Consider the following 23,254-nt stretch of genomic DNA (forward strand, 5'->3'; position numbering starts at 1 on the left):
AGCAATTCCGTAACGAAAAAACCTCACGCTCCCCACTCCGACGGGCGGAGGTGTGGCTTGAAGGCATAGCATGCAATAGCTTTACCGCGGCAGTCCCCGAGTGCCACACGTTGTTTTTTTTTATTTTTTAAAGAAGAACCTGGCTGGATGGAAATGGCAACAAAGGGGAATTTATTTTTGATTAACGAGCATTTATTATAATTTAAGAGCACAACAAAGATACAGAAAACAAATCGATTTATGCTGAAACATGTATAAAATAAAAAAAATATCTTAGCTGACATTTTTCTTATCCTGAATTTAAAAGGTCAATTTTTTCTGGTAGCTAACAAAAAATATTCACGCATTCACTCACACATACACGATTTAAGGATTTTTTTTTTTTTGAGTTTCATTTTCTTTTAATTCTTCAGATCAACTTTAAAGCCTTTTTGAAAATATAACTTCGTGTGAAAAATATCCACTAGTAGGTATAGTACGATTCACGAAAGATGACCACAAATTGTTTGCCGTCTGCGCACGTACACTCATGAAGAAAAGACTTAAGACAAAATAATATTTTAATTTTGGTTAAATAATTTGTGTAATGTTGTAAACGCAGGTTATACAAAACCAAAAAGCCTTTTCTTCATGAGTGTACGTGCGCATACGGCCGCCATTCGTGGTCAACTTTCGTGAATCGTACTGTACTTGTTACAGACTCGACGCATACGGCATCATTTGCCTGCAAATTGAGCCTCGGAAGCAAATATTACGTGGACAGATTAGATTTTGTTGTAGTTTACATCTCTACTTATTAAATCGCTTGTAACAAATATTCAGCCAATTAAAAATTCTCCGTACTGTACATTCAATTCCTATTAATATTGATAACATAACATAAAAAAAGCTTTTATCTTTGCCTATATACTATCAAGCAAAGGCTGGTAAAGTAGCCGCAACTAACCTAGATTACCACAAGACCTAACCGTCACCTGTAATTTGTCTAGAAATGGTGCCGTGTCACGAGATCATAAATATACAGATAAATAAACGTATTTAATATTAAATATCAATGCCTCATTAGTTTGTGGTTTTACACAAACATTAAAAGCATTCGTGTTTTTAATAATTTTTGTGTTGTTTCGTGTGGATATAGACAGTCAGATAATTTTAACAAGAAGTCAAATTATAATAATTACTATAAACATGCGCCGTTAATTCACGTTAATCGATTTCACGTTCCCAAGTGTTTAAATACCACTATACCTACCTATGCAACAAAAGTTTGAAAATATTGTTGTGAGCGTTTTTATCGTTTTAAAATCGTTTTATTTGATTTTCATCAAAATACGCATAGATTTAGTTCTTACGCATTCGAAATTCGATTCGAAAATATCGCAAACCCACAGTATTACCATATTTCCTACAGTAGTGCGACGAATGTACTTGTGCAGAGAAACGGAGGGGAACTGGCGGGGGTCGGGCGACGCGGGCCGCGTATAGCAATCACGCTGAGATTGCTTTACCTATCGCGAAAGGACGACGCAGTCGTATTTTTTGTGTAATAATTTTATTATACATAGGTACTTACATATTCTATTATGGCGCGCACAAACTGTTCCGTTTACGGATGTAAATCTACATTGAAATCCCAGAAGGAAACAATATTTCAGAAAGATTGTATTAATTGTATCTGTTGAATTAAAATCAAAGCTATGTATATGTTGTCCTCATTATTTCCTAATCAGATTGTACATCCCAATGCGAATGCATTACTTAGTTAAATGTTATAATATACAATTAAGAACATCCAAAAATAAAGTGTCCACGTAAATGATATTTAGCAGTGCAATATCTGTAATTATATATTTATGAACAAATAATTACATCAGATTTAATAATCGCAATTATTTTGAATGTACATATGAAATATGAATTAATGATTTCATCATAATACATATTAATAATCACAATTGTTTTATTTCCCATTTGTTGCAACCCTAGCGTATTTTCGTGTGGCAGCGTAAGTACCTACGCTGGCGGCGGCATCGCGCGACATCAAAGGCGATTCCTTACTGTAGGAAATAATATTGTAATACTGTGGCAAACCGTTGACTGTACGTTTAAACTGTACTTTAAATTTAATTTCAACGCCATCTAGTGAAGGCTGCGTGAACAACTTAATCCAACATATATGTGAACCACATGTGAAGCAAGGAATGTTCTATCTTTACGTAACTAGTATGTAATCGTTATCCTACACTTACTGAAATAGTTAAGAGAACTTTATATAGATAGCGCTTTATCTTAAGTTCTTGTATGACAAGTACCAAGTACGCACTTTGGCTGGTTGCAGAGCTTGACCGACCATCAGTGCTATATTACTTGCTCTGTGCATCAGTGCGTACGTCAGTCGCGCTTGTCATATGTATGGAAATTCACAGAACCGTTCATAGCTAGACCAACCATATAGATTTCTGAAAATGTAACGCTATTCCACACCTTGAAGAAAATTCATAATTATAGTCCTTTTAATTTTCCTATAATCTACAAAATCAAAAAATTATTAATAATTTTTTGATTCATAAAAAAAAAATTGATAAAAAATATAAATATCTTGGACCTTAGATATGTATAACATAACAAAAGAGTAAGTAATATGTATAACAAAAGAATAAGTTTAATAAAAATTAAGAATTAATTCGCTAGTGTTCCTATTACAAAATAACCAGTTCGTAATTTCTTATTATATTGTGTAAGGTTATCTCATCTAGGTATAAACACGCAGTCTCACAGGTTATTCTATTGTTATATTTCTGACTAGCTTCCGCCCGCGACTCCGTCCGCGCGGATGTCGGTCTTCGCGTGGATGGTTTATTTCTCCATTTTGAGTAGGTACCTCTGACAATAAAATCTTATAAATATCTATTGGACCCAATTCCCAAATACGGCTAGGCCTATAATAATACGCAACGTGTGTTCGCGGTTCTACGGAACAACGTCTATGGATAAAACTGAAAAATTAAGATTAATTTTTTTCTACGTATTTTTCCAAGATAAAAAGTATCCTATTTTACGCCCAGGATAATAAGGTATAATTATACCAAGTTTCATCGAAATCGAACCGCTAGTTTTCACGTGATGCCTTCACATACAGACAGACAGACAGACAGACAGACAGACAGACAAAAATTTTTTTAATCACATATTTGGGTTTGGTATCGATCCAGTAACACCCCCTGCTATTTATTTTTTAAATATTTTCAATGTACAGAATTGACCCTTCTACAGATTTATTATATGTATAGATTTTATTGTAACATCTACTTCATATTTCATAACGATTGTGCAATATGCTTTCTTGTGTAGCCTTTTTTAATATTCCTTTAATAAGATAAATACGGATACTTGCACAGGTCATACCTTTTTTTGCTTCTTGTTATCTTTTGGGTCTTGGATACATTTCACATAAATTATTTTTATGATCCGCCAATATTAAACTATTTATAATGAATGTCTTCTTAAAATTAACTATTCCTCGATAAATTAATTGGCTATCTCCTACAAAAATAAGGTTTTATTAGAATCAGTACATACTTAGTTTCTGGATTTAATCGGTAATTTACAAACGTGCATTGATTTTTAGATGCGTCCACGACATTGCAGTCGTTTGTATATGAGCAAGTTTTTCACGCGAATTTGCAAGATTATGCTTTTATTCATTCCTCAATAAGAATAAATATAAACAATTAACATTTTTTTTTAATTTCAACTAGAACTAACTAGAGATACAAATACTTTTTCAACGCGTATCAACGCATAATTAGTACATTATAATCTCTTTAACTTATGCTCATATTATGTCAATATTAATAAATACCAAAAACTAATGGTATTCATGTGGATATAAGTGCATTATAATTATATCCCTTAAAGTCAACCAACTATCAAAGATAATTTCGATCCAATATCTAAATTATGTAATACATGGAAATAGGTTCCGGGTTCGATGCCGGTCACGTGCAACACGCCGTTACAATAAGCAGCCCTCCGGTCATTGTTATAAACAAACATATTATACATATTGAGTTTTGTTATATAATTTTGGACATATAAAATATATGGTATATTTCAACATCGTATAAATCGTAAGTGTGCTATATATTTTACTAGCTGTGACGCGCGGTTTCACCCGCGTGGCTCCGCTCCTGTTGGTCTAAGCGTGATAATATATAGCCTATATTACTCGTGGATAATGTAGTTTTCAAATGGTGAAAGAATTTTTAAAATTGGTCCAGTAGTTTATGAGCCCATTCATTACAATCAAACAAATAAAGTTTTCCTCTTTATAATATTAGTGTAGTAATTGTGTTGTACCGTCCTTCAATCAGCTGTGGTCATTTAGTACTAAACAAACAAATAAAATTGCATGTAAATCTGCCCAGACGTTTCGGCATTTGCGACACAGTATTTGTAGAATTTTTTAAATATCAATGTCCTGTATTTTACCAATTGGACTTAGGTCAGTCATATTGATAGATAATTCTATTAATTACGTAATATTTTAACAAGGTGTTTAACAATTAAAAGTTAAAACACTTCACTCCTTGCTCTAATAAATAAATATTAATTATATAAAAATAAAAAAAAAACTTTTGCGTGCTGTCTACGCATTAGTAACTTCTGCTAATTCGTTTGTTAAATAGAACAAAAAAATATTGTAACAATTATTCACTTGTTTGTTAAATTCATACTAATAAACAAATGAAAATAATGAATTTTTCTTATCTAGTAAAAAATTATATCAATTAAAATCTCTATTCATTTTTAAGTGCTACGTACGTCCATAGTATAGAACCAATTAAAACTATTGAAAAATAAAGTGAAATGAAATAAATGAAATAAAAGATAAGAAAATATGTAATATTATTGTTACTGATTAATTATTATTAACAGATATCCGATGCGGTCATCAATGAAGTCATCAAGTGAAACCATTAAACCTATTTAGGTTATCTAGGGCGTCTAGGTTAGGTTTAGGTTGTGTAATAACCTGTCAGATAACCGCCCTAAAGAATGAGGATATGATATAATTTGCTGAGGTAATAACTAGTGTTGGAGATATATATATTGTGTATCTAGCTTATAAGTTTATGGTAGTTCTACTTAATAATAGTACCTACCAAGAAGCTCATATCTAATACACTGCAGATTTCAGTATGAACATTAACTTGTAACAAGAATATATGACCTTGAATGACGCCTGTATGTTTTTTATCTCTTTCTGTGGGGGTGACCAAGTTAGGTATGAAAGGGATAAAAAAACATACAGGCGTCATTCAATGTCATATTTTCTTGTTACAAGTTAAATGTTCATACTGAAATCTCCAGTGTATTAGATATAAGCTTCTTGGTACCTAATTATCATTTTGTATCATGAGTTGTAAGTAGGTATTAATAGGTTCCACAATGTGTTGTTACAAAAATTGTGTTGTGTCTCTACATTAATTTTCCCCTATTTTACTTTGTTTCTTTGTATGGTGGACTATTTTTTAAGATATTTAATTTTACTCGTGTAATTTATTTTAATAGATATTATGCGTGCATTATCAACTGTGTGAATATTAAAATAATACATACCTATTTAAGGGTAGGTTATACAGAATTAAATAAAAGAAGTAAGTTTTCATACAACCATTTATTATGAAAAAGGTTCGTAATAGTTTTTAGCCGACTGCGGTCGAAATAAACTCATTGTTGAAGCTTAAATCTAAACATTAGAAATACTATATACAAAAGTACAAAAACCAGGTACTTAGTTTGCTCTTTTAAAGAGATCGAGCGTTTTACAAATATATAATATTCAGCGACATCAGTGTTTCAGTGTAACATTTTGTTAAAGCTTTAATTTGTTAAGTTTAAAGACCACAAATAATTGTTCCACAAAAGGTGTTTGTATTCAAAAACTATTTGTTAAACAATTAAGTGCCCAAGACAAAAATACTATAGTGATATAGAATTTGTGGGTATAATAAAGAGCATAACACTACGCATCTATTAACCTCCAAATTTGGCGACAAGCAACTATATTTTGTACCGTTTACGGTCGCGATCTCCTTACATTGAGACAGGCGGTTTAGCAAAGCTTTGTACCTAAATTGCACGACCCTACCCCCATGTGCTTACAACTAGATCACAACTCGTGACTTTAGCCTCTAATGCCTTGTCGGTATTCGGTTCTACTCATCAGTCTTAAATTTAAAAGCTCCGAGCGTAGTGTGGCTAGGGTGTACACACGATTTAGTATAGAAAAGTGCTGACACATTTGCAACAAGATACCGTTCATGCATCTTGAGTGTTGATACATGAACTACTGGAATATTAAGACAGTTATACAATAATAATGGTCATTAATTACTCTTGCCTCATAACGCCCAAGCACGCCGCCCTTACAACCGAATATTACTAGTGTAGCAGTTTAGTGGATGCCGTGACCACTGCTGATGATGCCGTGACCGCTGCTGATGATACCGTGACCGCTGCTGATACCGCCGTGGAGACCGTAGCCGCTGCTGTAGCTGCTGTAGCCGCCTCCGTAACCGCCTCCGTATCCGCTGCCGTAACCGCTGCCGAAACCGCTGCTGATACCGCCTCCGAAACCACCGCCGAAACCGCTTCCCAATCCACCGCCGAGACCGCCGCTAGAGACGGCAACTGGCACGGCTACTGGTTGAGCGACTGGCACGGCGACTGGCCTGGGCACTGGGACGGGGTAGGGGGCTGGCACTGGGACTCCGACCTGAAATATATTTTTGATATGTTAAGAAGAAAAAGAAAGAAAAGAAAGACTCTTTTCTTCTTTCTCTAGTACTTTTTTAACATTCTGTACGTTAGTTTATCTTCTTGAAGATAATATTATGGTAAGTAATCTTGCCTCACCTGTCTAACAACTGGGTAGGGTACAGCGTGGGGCACTGGGTAGGGCACAGGCCTGTCAACGGGCACAGCTACGGGCTTCTCGACGGTCACTGGGTAAGGCCTGGGCACGTGCACGGGGTAGGGACGGTCTACTGGGACGGGGACTGCAACCTGTAATGTAAAGATGAGAAAACATGTACTTTAGAAAGAGATTTTAAGTTTACCAGCTGAAGAATAATTAATACGTCTACCAATTTACTTTGAGTGAGCTAATTTTCCGTATTTTTATAGCACGTACATCACGGTATGCAGTATGTCAATAGCACGAACGATACTTCATAATGTTTATGAAAAGAAGAAATTTCATCTTTTATTCTTTTATCAAAAAAACTTTTAATATATCAGAAGCATTATGTTTTATTTAATTTTATTAAGAGTGCAAAACTATCCATTACACACAACATAAGCTCCCATAACTACCACATTACCTTAACGGGAACAGCGACAGGCCTGTCAACGGCAACTGGGTAAGGAGCAGGCACGGGCACTCCAACGTGCTTGGTCACAGTGGTGTGGACGTTAGCGCCGACGATGGTGCCGGATCCAAGACCGATACCGCTGCCAATGCCGCTGCCGAGACCGCTGCTGAGACCGCCGCCGTAACCGCCGCCATAACCGCCTTAAAATAATTTACAATTAAATATTCGTATAGTTAAGTTTTGCTTAGAATTATTAGTTTGAGCATGGGTATTCTAGAGCAGGAGTTATGAGCTGCAGATAATATTTTTATATTTATTTTAATAGAGCTTATGCTCATACCTATTTGCAAAAGGATCTATTTACTAGCTTTGAAAATAAGAGGACAATTTTGTAAGTGTTGCTTTATTATCAACAGAGCGAAGGATATATCTTACATCCAGAATTTTGCATTGCCAACGCATTTATATTATTAGCAAAATTATTCAATTCATACCTAACTTAAATCCAGTAGCACTTATTGTAACGTGTATTCGCTAATAATATTCTACGTAAAGATCGAGTTTTATGTGTTGTATAAGAGTTTGGGATTATGCAAATGTAACTTTATTATTGTAATTTGTAACACGTAAATAAATATTACTTCAAAAACAAGTGTTTACATATTATCGTATTCCTTGGTATATGAAGTTTGTCAACTATGCATTATAGTGGAACGGGGTATAGAGAGTTTATTTCAAATGTCACTGAACCTGTCCAGAATGATACATAAAATACTTTACTACCACTTAAGACCATCAAAGGAAACACTAATGTCCTATATTATTTATTTATTTATATTTATTTATTTAAGAGACCTTACTTCTACAAGATTTAGGCCGATTTCACCTCTTTAGGTCGCGTTACTTTTGACCATATCAATTAAATTGTAAAATATTCATCATTCATTGTAAGATAAGATATTATGCAGAATATATCCCGAATTTGTAGAAATACAGCCATAAGAATGAAAACTTGAAATTACCTCCAAGACCACCGTATCCATAGCCAAGGCTAGATCCCGATGAGATGTATCCTCCACTCAGTCCATGGCCGCCCAGACTGCTTCCATACAGACCGCCATAGTGTCCCACCAGGCCACTTCGCTTTTGCACCACTTTAGTGGGCTCCTTGCTGGGCTCAGCGAAGACCGCTGCGGTCAGGCATAGTACAGCGATCTGGAAGATTTGGAATTTATAGGAATAATGTTAAAAGGAGTTTGGAAATGTAGACTTTATGGTATTAATTTTTAAGTGAGGTTCTTAAATGTTAAGACTATGCGTTATAACTTTATAAGACGTATTCTCTTTGTTCGTTTTATTATTTTAATATTTTATAGGATGTGGACTTTCATTTGCGAATAGTTAAATATACATTCTTTTGCTGTAGTTTTCTAGTCGTAAGATTTAGATTTATTTTAAGTTCACTAATTTTCACTAAATTATGTGCCTTGTTATTGCAATGAAAATATCGCGAGAATGGAAATTAATAATGGCAAAAATACTTATTATGAACTACGTATTTTTGCAGGTATCCTAAACTTCTTTACTAATTATTATCCGCGTCCTACCCTATTCCAAGTCTTGTAAAAGTTGAAATATCCATAGCAGATCTAACACAAGTCCTTAATATTACAATAACATTAAATAACAGGACATTATCCATATAACAATTGCCAAAGTTTCGAGCACTTTTACGAGTTCACGACACCACATCACGTTAAAATCGAAATTGAGTACGGGCCTGGAATATTTAGCAGCACTGCATGGTAGTTGATGAATGATTTATGTGTTATTGTTTATTTTGGTTTCGCTTTCAATCGCCGGTCTTATTACGTAAAGGTTTGATGGGTGAATTTTTGGGAATGCGATTTATGCTTTTTAAAATTCATAACTTAGAATGGTAAATTAAAATTATAAAATGCACCAAAAATAAATCCAGGAGTAATGGACCAAATATTAAACAAGCAGGTGCACTTTTGACATTTTTACGAGCATACATTTCTGCAAATTAATTTCAAAAACCTTATCAAATGAAGAATTAATTGAAATGTGGGATAATAAAATAATATTTGGTTCATAAGGTTTGATAAACATTGATTTAATTATTAAGTTTTCAATATTATAATGATTTAAATTAAATTATAATAAATGGTAGAGATTTAAATAATTCTATGATTATTATTAGTTATTAGTTACACGAAAAGGTTTTAAAAATTCGTTGAATTTTAATTTATTTTTCTGGAAGAATCCATACTTTAAATGCGTATCCATTATTATAAATGCGAAAGTAACTCTGTCTGTCTGTCTGTTACTCAATCACGCCTTAACTACTGAACCAATTTGCATGAAATTTGGTATAGAGATATTTTGATACCCGAGAAAGGACATAGGCTACTCTTACCCCGGGACATAGGATAGGTTTTAACCCGGAAATCCCACGGGAACGGTAACTATGCGGGTTTTTCTTTGACTGCGCGGACGATGCTGCGGGTGGAAATTTAGTACTAAATAAATAGTTTCTACGGCACTGGTTTACGACTGAAAAGATGTTATGTCTTATTTAAAAAATATTTTTGAAATTGTGGTTAATTTAAAAATTCATAGCGCACATATTCGATTATGCGCACTAGATTTGAGCACTGCGAATTAATTTGGATAACAGAATATTAAAATATCTCTACTGTACTTATTTAGAACGATTTTTATTGATTTTAAACATAAAATAACGTTTTAAGAAAATCGTTACACTATTTTGGCACATTTTTTAAATTTTGTTTATTTTTAACTTTTAAATTTTATATTAATTGATCATAAATCGCAAATCAAAAATTAATAAAAATAAAACAATTCACTAAAATTGACGACTTCAAAAAAATCGAACGTTTTAAAATTTTGCGCGAATATTATTTATCTGTGACGAATGTATACTCTATGACCAAAGAACTTACAAAGGTCTTCATGTTTGCTAGTACACTGTACACAAATAATGTTACACTGATATCCACTTGAGGGCACATTGTATTTATATAAGAACTGAACCCCACTATACGAGGGAGGTAGATCGCTTCGCAACTGTATGTCAGTTGCATGTAGTTGGCGTGTGGGAAAACTGACTTTTCTAGAAGTGTCGAAGTGTTTATTTCGAGGGTCAAACTTAGGAAATATAGCATTTTTAATAGGCCAAACTGTTAAAGGAGCATTGATTCAGATAAGCTAGTCTTATTTATTTTTGTAATCCGGACGAAATAAAGACTGGCAAATTTTTGTCATTTTATTGAATTTCAATTTATGGACCCAGCTTAAAATAAGAAAATATAAAGTAACAAAACCACTTATAAATACATATATCGAATTCATTAAACAAACACTAAATGCCTATCATAACCTAAATAAATAATAAATATAATATTAATTCTTGCAGATATTCGCGACACACAAACTGAATATAACATACATTCAGTTAACTAATACAATTAATATCAATCATCAAAAAGCCAATGCAATCAAAATTCTAGCTCTGCAAATATCTCAGTCATTTCTAATAATCCTGTTTTCATATTGCGCTGCAGCACAGTCCAATCGCTTCCTGAGCTTTAAAAAGGACAGTAGGTACAGAAACGACCCACATTTAAGATTAAACCGTTTCAAATTCCTCGCCTGATGCAAGGGTTATTAAGTTAACCTATAACTAGAAAAGCTTTTGTAATTTTACGCAAATCGGTGATAGATTTCTGCATAATTATAGCAAGTTGTAATATTGGTGACATTTAATATGGGTCCATAGTTTCCGCTAAAATTTATTCAAGTTAATTTTTTATGTGTTGTGTTTTTTTGATTTGACCCTACGTAGTTCATAATTCTGTAGAAAATTACAGAATTACAAGTCATTAATGTTATCATAAAGTTCACGCGCGAAAAGTTCGCGCCATTTTTTGTTTGGCAACAAATTGACATAATACATTTTTAATTCGATTAAAAATGATTGTACTCCAGCAAAAATTCGTATGATTTATCATTCAATCATATTGCAACACTGTCTTCTTTTTAATGTATAATTTATTATTAGTTTATTATGTTTTAAAATTAATAAATACAATTTTTAAATACGATCTGTAAATTCGTGCTGCACAGCTTAAAAATATTGACATTCTTAGAAGGGCATAGTTTTGGTTGAAATGATTTAGAATTTAAATAGGTCTTAGGATAGAATATAGATTAACATAATATTGAAGCTCAAAGACATTAATTAAGAACTAATGATATATCAAGTGTATTTAATAATTTAAAATCAATCTCTCTCTTTGGAAAAAATTCAACCAACCTAGTCCATTTCAATTCACTTAAAAATATAAAGAATTTAGCAATATCAACAATGAAATGAATGTAGTTTTTAGTTTTATTGTTTTAACTACAATACTGATTATTGTGATTTAATAAGCATTGTGTCGATGTGTGACACATTGTCTTGTTGTGAATCGATCTCATGATAGTGAGGTAAGTATGGGATTAACGTAATATGAATTATCTAATATGCTTAGTGTATTGCTTTTGTAAAATACGCCAATTCTGGTACATAGGTACGAATGAATGCCAAAGGATTTTAAATTAAATATAGTTTTTATTCATAACTCCATTTTATGCTTTTTTTTATTTTGTGATGACTTTTTGAAACTTAACTGGGTAAAATTTATTTTATAACTATATACAGGTATATCTTCAGCAATATATTGTGTCATCTAGTCCCAAAAAATAAAATTTATCAAATTTTTTGTTTTTTGCATATTATGTAGAGCTGAAGAAATTAAGACGTCACATTTCTTTGATTAATCTGGTATAATCAGTTAAATCATGCATTTTGATTAGCCATCAGAATATGATATTCATCACTAACTGTACACCAAATTCAACATGTACCTGCATCATTGATTGTTATTACCATACAATTATGTCAATCATTATCACGACCTGTGCTCCTCTTTCATCCAAGTCGGTTAATTCACATTATTTCAAGAAATTCGCATTACAAAGGGCTATTATAATCTGGGCACGTTCATTGCATAACAAGTGACCGCGACTCGGCTTGGTCTCACATTTTAGCATTCAAAAACTGAAATTAGCCAATAAAATGCTATCGACTTGCTTCATGCAGGCGATCCCCTTGTTATTGCATCCGCAAAGTATAGCAATATCTGTGTTTTATGGACGTCTACAAAAATAAAATAATTAAATGCTTAATATTTTTTAATTAGATATTCTCATTATTATGTAGATCTTGGAAAAATATCTCAAATAGCAAAATCATATATTATAATATAATAAATTTATTGATTAGTCTTCTTTTTTATTTCCCCTGCTAAATGCATCCATAGATTTATTTTTGAGAAGCTTATTATATTACTAACAGTTTAATTTTACACATTGAAAAGATATTGCATTCCTATTGTGTTTTAGTAATAACGACAAACGAAGGCAACTAAGGCTTCTGTGCTCTACAATTTTTAGCAAAATATAAATATTATTAGGCATCTACCACTGTCATCTGTGAAATTCTAAACTAGTAAAACACGCATAACTACGTCAAGTTAGTTATTATTGCGTATAATATATTATATATTATTAATTCTTGCGTCTTGTTATAAGCTAGCAGTTCTAGATTTACATAGATCTAATTATTCTACACTTAAAGAAAAGCAACAGTATCTCATAAGTATTACTTAATTTTCATTAGTGCCGTGTTATACGTCAAAACTGGCTCTTACATAATCGATCTACAGGTTATAACCAAAGATATTCCATTTATCACAGAAATTATAACGAAAGTATGACGAAACAAGTCGTTCAATTATTTCCAATTTACATATTGATTTACTGCAAATGTTCCGTAAATAACACGAAAGGGACACTGTTCCCACACTGAGTACAAAATCATTTAATCTATATATTTGACATTGTAAATAGAATCCTATAGCGACACAATTAGGTTAGTAATTAATTGAATTAAATTTGCACGGATTTTACTGATAAATGCAAGAAGTTACAACTAGAGATAAAACAATTAAAGGAATATAAGTCTTCTCATATACAGTTTAGGTATATTTTAGGTTGTGTGAGCATTTCGATGACGCTCTATTTTTGAAGCCTACATAGTCAAGGTCTAAGTTTGGCTGCAACCGTGCTAAGTGGCTCAGTCCTTCACAGATGCAATATTTACCGTTGCCTTTATTAGAAGGTTCTGAACATTCATTGAAGAAGTAATTTGCAATGTGTGAATGTTTTCATTCAACGTACGTTGGTGTTTTGTTTGCTGTAGTTATTTATAAAGTTTAAAATTAGTAGGTACCCAGTAGTAGTATGTAAAAGTGAAGTCTCATGTCCCCTAGTGGGGTAAGGGGCAGATGCATTATACATTCGTTTTGATGATCGACTTTCTTTAGGGACAAGTAGGTGATCAACCTTCTGTGTCCTACCAGATCGAGATGTTTTTTTTTCTTCGTCTCCGGCCGGAATCGAACCCAGGACCCCTCGGTGCTACGCTCACGCGTCAACCACTGTACCAAGGAGAGTTGGTGGAGAGTAGTATGTAAGTATGTATTAGGTAATTTGCGATAAGTTAACGAAACAATTTTTGGTTTATCAAAACTTATTATAAGAATAATATGCCTATAGTTTCGTAGCTGGAGAAACCGCTAGGCAACGTTACTTTGAACTAACTAATTAATTAATAAGTGGAAATCGATCCTGTCCCTCAAGCAATAATGAAACCATTTGAGTGACACATTGAGGAGGTTTTTTGTAGTCGACATTTTGTAATTGATGTGTAATAATTATTGGCATGAGTGAAAAATAACACCGCTTTGTCTTTTACGTAAATATCAAGTATGTATCATATTTGAAATGCTTGTGTTTCGGTTTGTGGGGCTTTCTCATTATTTGTCAGTTTAATTTATATTATTTTCAATTTAATTTAGTTGGTAGATTCACGCGGTAAAGGAATAAACGAAACCCCGACCAAGAATTTCTACAAAAAAGCAACTATTCTTAAATTTGTTAAAACGTTCGTGTGTGCTTTACCAATACTACCTAACCAATAACCATAAATATTTTTCTTCTATAAAGTTATTTTACAGTTACATTGGTAATGATTAAAATACAAAACTGCTAACGCCTAGGCAATTTTACAAATCTATCCAATTTCCTAAATAAATCCTACTCTCTTATAGACCGTACATATATTGATGATCGTCCTTTACCCAGATTTATGTTTCGCTTTCCTGCACCATAAATAGTAGAAACGTTTTGACTGACTTCAATAGTTAAGTAAGTGTTTGATTATCTAGTCCAGTATAATTGAGATCCAATGTAAATGATGCGGTTCAACGAGTGGTTACCACATATCCAGGAATGTTTAAGGGTTCCGTAAATATTGGTAGAACCCTTATTTGATACTTTAAAAATAAATTTATGGAATCTTAAACTAGGTTATAAATAATGTTTAGTTGTGAGAAAGAGCTTTAAAAAACCCTTGAACCTTGCTTTATGCGAGTAAGCTGAGGAGTGTTGGTTTCGATTCTCTTTATACTATGTTGAAAATGGATAATAGAATGGCATCCATTTCCAATACATTATAGAAAAATATTAAATGCGCAACAGTGTTACATGTTGAATTATTAAAACATAACAAATCCTTGTAAAGATATATACTGACTTATACCTGTAGCCTTATTTTGTAGAGTGATTTTAGAATGTAGCACATCTGAGCTTTAATCAATGGCTTCATTCGTGGGTTGTTCCGGTAACACAAGTTTAAACAAAAATTATTTCTTTATTTAAAAATTCATCCAAAATTGATGTAGTTTTGACTGACAAAGTTACAAAGCATCCACCGTGTCATATTTTCGCGTTTACAAAAGTAGAAATACATTGTACATTTATGCTTTTGAATTTGCACATAATTTGCAGGCTCCCAAAAGTGTATTAAAAGATTTAAAAGTTATCAATGACTAGCTGCGCACCGCGGTTTTACCCGCGTTGCTCCGCTCCTGTTGGTCTTACCGTGATTATATATAGTCTATAATAGCCTTCCTCGATAAATGGGCTGTTTAACACCGATAGAATTTTTCAAATCGGACCAGTAGTTCCTGAGAATAGCACGTTCAAACAAATTAACAAACAAACAAACTCTTCAGCTTTATAATATTAATATAGATTACTCAATAATATATGAACTTATGAATTGTGAGCAAATACTATGTAATAATAATTAAAACCCGTCAATGCGTGAGGCGCGCTCGCGCTTGACCGATCTTATTCACGTACATAATAATCGGTCTTCCTGACTGGTTAAATGTACATAATGAGCAATTAATTGTGACTAGACATTACGTATGTAATTAATGTAGGTTAGCTTTGACATTTTTATGTACGGCTCGCTCGGTTTGGTTATACAAGTTGAATCGGTGAAATAATTGATTTATGTATTAAATAGATCTTATATGTTACTGATATGGGTATGCTCTTTGTTTTAATTAGGTATGAAAGGTCTATTTTTGGGTTGGTGACAATAATTTTTTATGAAAAAAAATATCTTAAGTAAGTAGAGAAACACAATTTTGAAATATTATGATATAAAGAAAATTATACATATGGCTTTTCATAACCGTGAGCTATATCAATAAAATTCTAACCAAAATCAGTTCAGTTATTTCAGATATTATACGGAAATAACAGACAAAAACACAGAGATCACATTTCTAGCACAATGTATGAATAATAAATATCCATGTAATATAGTAATATACCTAATTTATCTGAGCTAAGATTAACTGATAACTATTCCAAACATTTGTAAATTCAAATTTATATACATTCTATGTAAAGTCGGTGTTTTTTACAATTACTATGTAAATGTCAGTAAAATATAGTGGCAGGTTACACTAGTTACTCAAACGGTTGATCGAAGCTGGCCAAATAAGGCCGGTTACACATAACTTTAGCAATCCAATACCTGACTCATCATAGAACTGATAAATTGAAAATTTTACTGGAAATATAACATTTGTAAACACAAAAACAAAAATACTTTATTGTGCACCACAGAGAGAAGAATATTATTATCTATACAAATATTATAAAGAGGAAAGGTTTGATTTTTTGTTTGTTTGTTTGTTTGTATGAATTGAATAGGCTCCGAAACTACTTGGCAGATTTGAAAAATTCTTTCACCATTCGAAAGCTACATTATCCACGAGTAACATAGGCAAGGTTTTATTCCTGAAATCCCACGGGAACGGGAACTATGCGGGTTTTTCTTTGAAAACGCGGGCGAAGCCGCGGGCGGAAAGCTAGTAGAAGAATATTGCAGTTGGTCCTAGACGGCATCCTTGGTGTTGTATTTGACTGTAGAATGTAGATAAAGTCTCTCCTTTTGCGTATTTCATACAAATATTTCAAGACCCAAGCTAATTAATGTTTTTCGAACTAGACATATTCTAAACTTTTACAAAAGCTATAGAAATATGAAGATATATTATGAAAATGGAGGCCCTATAAATTTTATTGTCTTTATGTCAATGGAGTAAGTAGCAGGTTATAGTATGCTGCAATAGGCGGCGTGGTGTCACTCTGGGTACCCGGAAAATACTATTTACCTATCAAATATGATACTGATCTAGTCAGCTGTTTTTGATTGAAACAGTAACAAATACAAACGATATGTAGTGATAACGATTATAATATTGATTACCTCTTTAGTAAGAGTCAAGAAGTTGACGATGTCACTCATAATCATCTCCGAGGGTAATTAGAATATGAAGATGACATTAAATTAGTTTCAAATGAACTTAAGGCCTTGACCACCAAAAATGTTTAAAAATGGTCTCAGCTTTATTCAATTAGGAGCTATTGCAAATTCAATTTTAATTCAATTCAATTCTATCTCAATGACATCTTGCATTTCATTCACACTGTTTCATTTAGCACGTAAAGTACACAAAATGTTATAATTAGTGCCAAACTGGGCATTTCATTCAAACGTGATGAAACCACGGCTTATGTAACTACACTTAGTATGTATATACTGTACAATTTCATGTAATCCTTATGACAAATCTGTAGTATTATATTTGTCAGACAGATAATATAATACTGTATTATATTATCTGTGGTAAATATAGAATTCATTTAGATCATACATTATGTTTAGTTTTCCTTAAACTTATGTTATTATGAGTTTAAGTTAGGATTTAAGTTGTAACTTAAATAGTAAATGTGTGTTTCGATTTATATAATAACCAGTGGTATTATGTATTGGTATATAGTTCATAAATGTATTTTAAATAATTTTTTCTAAGTTCCTAGAAGAGTGTAAATATAATGACGTACAAATAAGTATACTTATAATTACTAAACTATGCTATGCCCCGCGGTTTTACCCGGACTGCTCCGTTGCTACAGGTCTTAGCGTGATGATATATATAGCCTATGCCTTATAGCCTTCCTCGATAAATGGGCTATTTCACACTAAAATAAATTTTCAAATCGGAGTAGTTGCTGAGATTAGCGCGTTCAACCAAACAAACTCTTCAGCTTTATTATATTAGTATAGATTAAGTTAATTAACATCAAACATTTTTGTTAAACAATTATTGCTTATTAATTCTTATTTCTTAGGTATCGTATGTTATATTAAAACTGAACACGTGTAACATGACGTGTAACATGTTAAATATTCATGTTTGCTTGAATTCAGAGCTAAATTGTAACACGATAAACGTGATTGTAACTTGTGTTGAGAATCTTGAAATATAATCCTAGATACTAAATAGACCGGACTCTCAGTGGAGTTTCGTTTGCAAAAATAGCGGACCTAAATCTGACTTCTGATATATATTGTATAGATCCCAGACATCCTATAGACAGATGTTGCCAACCAGTTTTGTGGTCCCCCTGCCCGCACCCCAGTAATTAAATATGGCATACAAAGAAAAAAATAAAAATTTCCCAAACATGCCGTGTGGGATATCAACTATCAAATGAAAGAGCTTATTGAGTAGATCACGAATATATAGCATACTATATACATTTCTTACACTTTCTCTAAGATTTTTTAGAAAATTTACGAAAATGGTCCATTTTTGAGTTAACTTTAAACCACTATAGATTGAAAACTCATGAATAAAACTGATGAACCGTGTAAATGTCAATCCAACTATCGCACAATGTCGTGTACCTGCAGAAAAGCAGCACTGAAATGTATAATATCCTTGTGTAAATGTGTAAACAATAATTGTAAAAACTTGTAACAAAATCAAACTGTTACTTGCATGTGTAAGCATTTTTCTCCGTAAATTTCGTAAAAATGGATCAAAATAAAATAATTCTATTAGTTTACTACCTTGTATTTTATTTATAACACAAAATTACCAATAATTCCATAATTCAAACCAAAAACTTTGTAATTTATCAATAATATTTGTGATGGAGGGGAGGGGGCAGGGGGATCACAAAACTGGTTGGCAATATCTGTTTATAGGATGTCTGGGATCTATATAATATATATCAGAAGTCAGATTGAGGTCCGCAATTTTTGCAAACGTCTCCACTGAATCCGAAATTTTAAGAAATACATATATTGAAATATCGAAACTCGCCATCTTTGAATGCTCCCCCCACTCCCCCATGCAACTATTTCACTGTACGAACTATTGAATCGTAAACAATGGACTATTGTTAATTATTTAAAATAATAATTTAAAAAATATATTCATGAGTTTTCAATCTATAGTGGTTTAAAGTTAACTCAAAAATGGACCATTTTCGTAAATTTTCTAAAAAATCTTAGAGAAAGTGTAAGAAATGTATATAGTATGCTATATATTCGTGATCTACTCAATAAGCTCTTTCATTTGATACCCCACACGGCATGTTTTGGAAATTTTTATTTTTTTCTTTGTATGCCATATTTAATTACCGGGGTGCGGGCAGGGGGACCACAAACTGGTTGGCAACATCTGTCTATAGGATGTCTGGGACCTATACAATATATATCAGAAGTCAAATTTAGGTCCGCTATTTTTGCAAACGAACATCTCCTTGGAGCCTGCTCTAAAATAGGGTTCAGATTTTCGATATTATATCTATGTCATTAAAAGAAATAACAAGCATGTTGACCCAGTAAACTATAGGCCTAAATATATTGTATGTAGTAACGACTGTTCAGAAAATAAGGAATGTTATACATAACATAACATTTCTTATTTTCAATTATTTTTCAATCTTCATAATATGCTTATTGATTACTAGCGGTCCACCCCAGCTTCGCCCGTGGTACATATTTCGGAATAAAAGGTAGCCTATGTTCTTTCTCAGGGTCTAAAGATTGTCTGTGCCAAATTTCATCAAAATCGGTTGAGAGGTTTATGCGTGAAAACCAAACTAATACATAGATACATAATTACAAACTTTTCCTCTTTATAATATTAGCACAGACTAATAATAATATACTACGTATACAAATATTAGTATAGATAGAGATAGACTCGACAAATAGGTTGTGTACCTATATTGTTTAGGTTTAAAGAAATATCATATCTCGTACCAAAACAAGGAAGTATCACAAAAATAATCAGCCTAATTGAAACACTAACTTACATAATTTAAAGGAAAGCTGTGATTAAGAAAAACCGCCGGGAAATCTCGTAGCCTTTTAAGTAAGTGTGACAGACAAATCGACATTCCGATTCACGTAACATGTTACTTGAGCATTTATTTTTTGTAACGTGTGGTACATATTTCGCATTTTATTATATTGTTAGTACTGTGACCTGGATAGCTGGGCAAAGGGCATGGACAATAAACTTTCGTAAATAGAGATTATTACAAAATATGTACCATAACTTAAAAATAATATTACTTTATCTGTAACAGGGTAAAATTGTAAAATATACTTTTTTTCAGTTAAGAAATAATTAAAAATTAACAATTTCATTCAATAATGGTAACTACTTTCACATCATTACGAAGCTCTGAATATCATAAAATGTAAAATCTATTTAGAAAAACTATTTAAGTACCTAATAAATATGAAAAATAAAATAATATTCTATCTGCGATAACTCATGTGATAATAACACACATTGCTTAATACTTGTACAATTTGTGTGAAGTCTGGTTTGTAAGTAAATCTATCTAGCATCGGAGTTATGTATCAAAGAATATCAAAGGTTTACAGACAACTTTGTTACGGGATTTTTAAGAGCGCGCCTTCAAGTAAAAATCCGGTAATGGTCTTCCACGGACCACGAGAATGATTATCTCCAAAAAGTGACCTGTATTTTTGCTCTAAAAAGTATTTGCCGTTTTGGATCTGAGTAACTAACCGTACTGAAAAAACATTACATATATTCGGCATATTATTAGTAGTTTTTGCCCTCGTATTTACTCCCGTTCGATTTGTAAATCTAAACCACCTGAAGACTCAAAAAATTCAATTAAAATCGGTCTAGCCGTTTAGCAGCAGTTAAGTTACACATGCACAGAAAATATATAAAGATGTAGGTCTATGTCTGCGTAAACTAGTTCAATAGAATAATAGAAATGCCGCCAACTGCACATGGTCGTACGTGGAGTGAATGTATCCAAGATTTGAATGAACAGCTTTACTGAATGACATATGAGATAGTTATGCTATTTAGATTCATATTACAATCATATATGAGGGTTAAGATATGTTAAACATGTTTAAAACCTTTAAACTCGAGAAGGAGGCGTATAATTTACGACTATTTATCACGTATGTATCATTATCTTAATTATTTATTCACCAGAATAAAACAAAATTAAATACATAATCATTATTATCATTATTAAGGACATTATAATATACATTGTACCTGATGGTAAAAGAAGATAATATGAACTGCAGGCCTTTAGTTCAACTGCAGTTGCAAGATATGTAATTAATTGACATATTATATAGCTTAAACAGCATATTAATTAAGTATAGTTAATAGTGTAAGACAAGCTTTAATAAGGGATAAATAATTTTAGAAATAATTTTTCACTCATTTTGTTTCTTGCGCTATTCAGGTGTAAGTCGAACAACGCACTCTTTGCGACTGACGCTATTGCAAATACTAAGCCTATTACTAAGAAAACCTAATTCAAAGTATCTAATAACACTTATTTACGTATCGATCTCCGTAGATAATAATTACTGTGTCAAAAACACAATTTCTCGCAGGATGCATTTCGACATTTGAAGTTTGCGTAAACGGTTTTCTTATAAGGCTGTTCCTTGCTCATTCATAGATATTTTAGTATTCCATAGATGTACATGATACTAAACAAGTAATTTTAGAAATAGGATGTGTATCCTGTTGATAATTAATTTATATTTATAATATGGAAACTTAAAATATACTTGAATTTGATATTTAGTTTTATAGCATACAAATGCTTTATAAATATAATTTTTTAACCGACTTCAAAAAAAAAGGACGAGGTTATCAATTCGGCCGGTATGTTTTTTTTTTTTTTTTATCTATGTACACCGATTACTCCGAGGTTTCTGAACCGATTTACCTGATTCTTTTTTTGTTCGATGCGGGAAGGTGTCGAATTGGTCCCATAAAAATTTTATTCGGATAGGACCAGCAGTTTTTATTGTATGAGCATTTTTGTCTGTAGGTATTTGTAAATTTTGCAAGTGCAAGTTTGAAGTCGGTTGTTTTTAACGCAGTTATCACTTGTTAAAGAACAGAAAACATCGATCACGAGGCGGGATTCGAACGCGTCTCTCGCTACGAAAATATATTTATCATTTAATTAACATTAACATTTAACATAACTCTACATAGAGTCAAAATGCAACAAGGGAATGTGATTTTTTTTTGTTGTTAGAGCTAGATCACAACCACTTTTTAATGAATAAAGGATGAGGAAATAAATGGAAAAATACGTGTGGCACTCGGGGACTACCGCGGTAAAGCTATTGTATAGCATGCCTTAAGCCCCACCTCCGTGCCTGTCGGAGTGGGGAGCGTGAGGTTTTTCGTTACGCAATTTCTGGATTCGGTCTCCGCGCTCAAGGCCCGCGATAGAAGCTATGCAATAGCTTAAAAAAATTCATCAATCAATATATTAATATATTTATTTAAAAAACTGCATAAACATGCAAACAGTAGTTTTCCAAACAATTAGAAACCAGAAATTCAATCAATGTAATGAGATCATTACGCGAAGCAAATGTATATTCACCATATGCAAAGCCGATTGCCAAAGCAATAGTGCACAGGATAGTGATAATAAATTCAACTTTTGTTTCGCAACTGTTTCGTACAATTGCGCAGTAACCGCCTTCGCTAATAAAGGCCAGTCTATGGGATAGGTTATAACTATAACTGTGCCACAGATAATATTATAATATTATACTAGAGTAAACTGTAGATATACTCTAACGAAGAACACTACGCTATAACGAAGCTTTAGGACGTGGTTTTATTTCCGTGATCAGTGGATAGAGTAAAAACTTGTGTACTACTAAAGATAATTGGCTATGTCCCCTCTATTTCCTGGAAATTTTAGCATTTATTATAATAGTTCTAGGGCAGATTTTTTTTAATTTGAAAGTAGAGCACGCTTCAGCCAGCTTGCTCCAACTGAGAATGCTTAATATGTTTTTGTGCGATAGGTGGAAGAACCAGTGGGCCTTCGCAGTCCTTTCGTTTAATCCTTTCCTTCTCCTTTCCCTTCTTCAACTATGGGCAGTGGTGGTCGCTCGCTTACCATCAGGCGAACCACAATGTCATTATTTTAATCAGTGTTCTTAACTTCTGTTA

The 23,254-nt window shown here is 32.6% G+C and overlaps 1 protein-coding gene across 1 annotated transcript; it reads right to left on the reverse strand.

The window, feature by feature from the left end:
- Positions 1–5,665: 5,665 nt before the first annotated feature.
- On the reverse strand, positions 5,666–10,443 carry LOC123697444 (zinc finger protein 512B-like). The gene is made up of 5 exons (XM_045643964.1): positions 10,367–10,443; positions 8,402–8,594; positions 7,389–7,579; positions 6,922–7,071; positions 5,666–6,781 (listed from the first exon to the last, which is right to left on the reverse strand). The coding sequence occupies exons 1-5, from the start codon at positions 10,433–10,435 to the stop codon at positions 6,461–6,463; spliced, it is 924 nt and encodes a 307-aa protein (XP_045499920.1). The 5' UTR covers positions 10,436–10,443; the 3' UTR covers positions 5,666–6,460.
- Between the last annotated feature and the right edge of the window lie 12,811 nt (positions 10,444–23,254).

Source organism: Colias croceus, chromosome 14, assembly GCF_905220415.1.
Source record: "Colias croceus chromosome 14, ilColCroc2.1".
Taxonomy (NCBI): domain Eukaryota; kingdom Metazoa; phylum Arthropoda; class Insecta; order Lepidoptera; family Pieridae; genus Colias; species Colias croceus.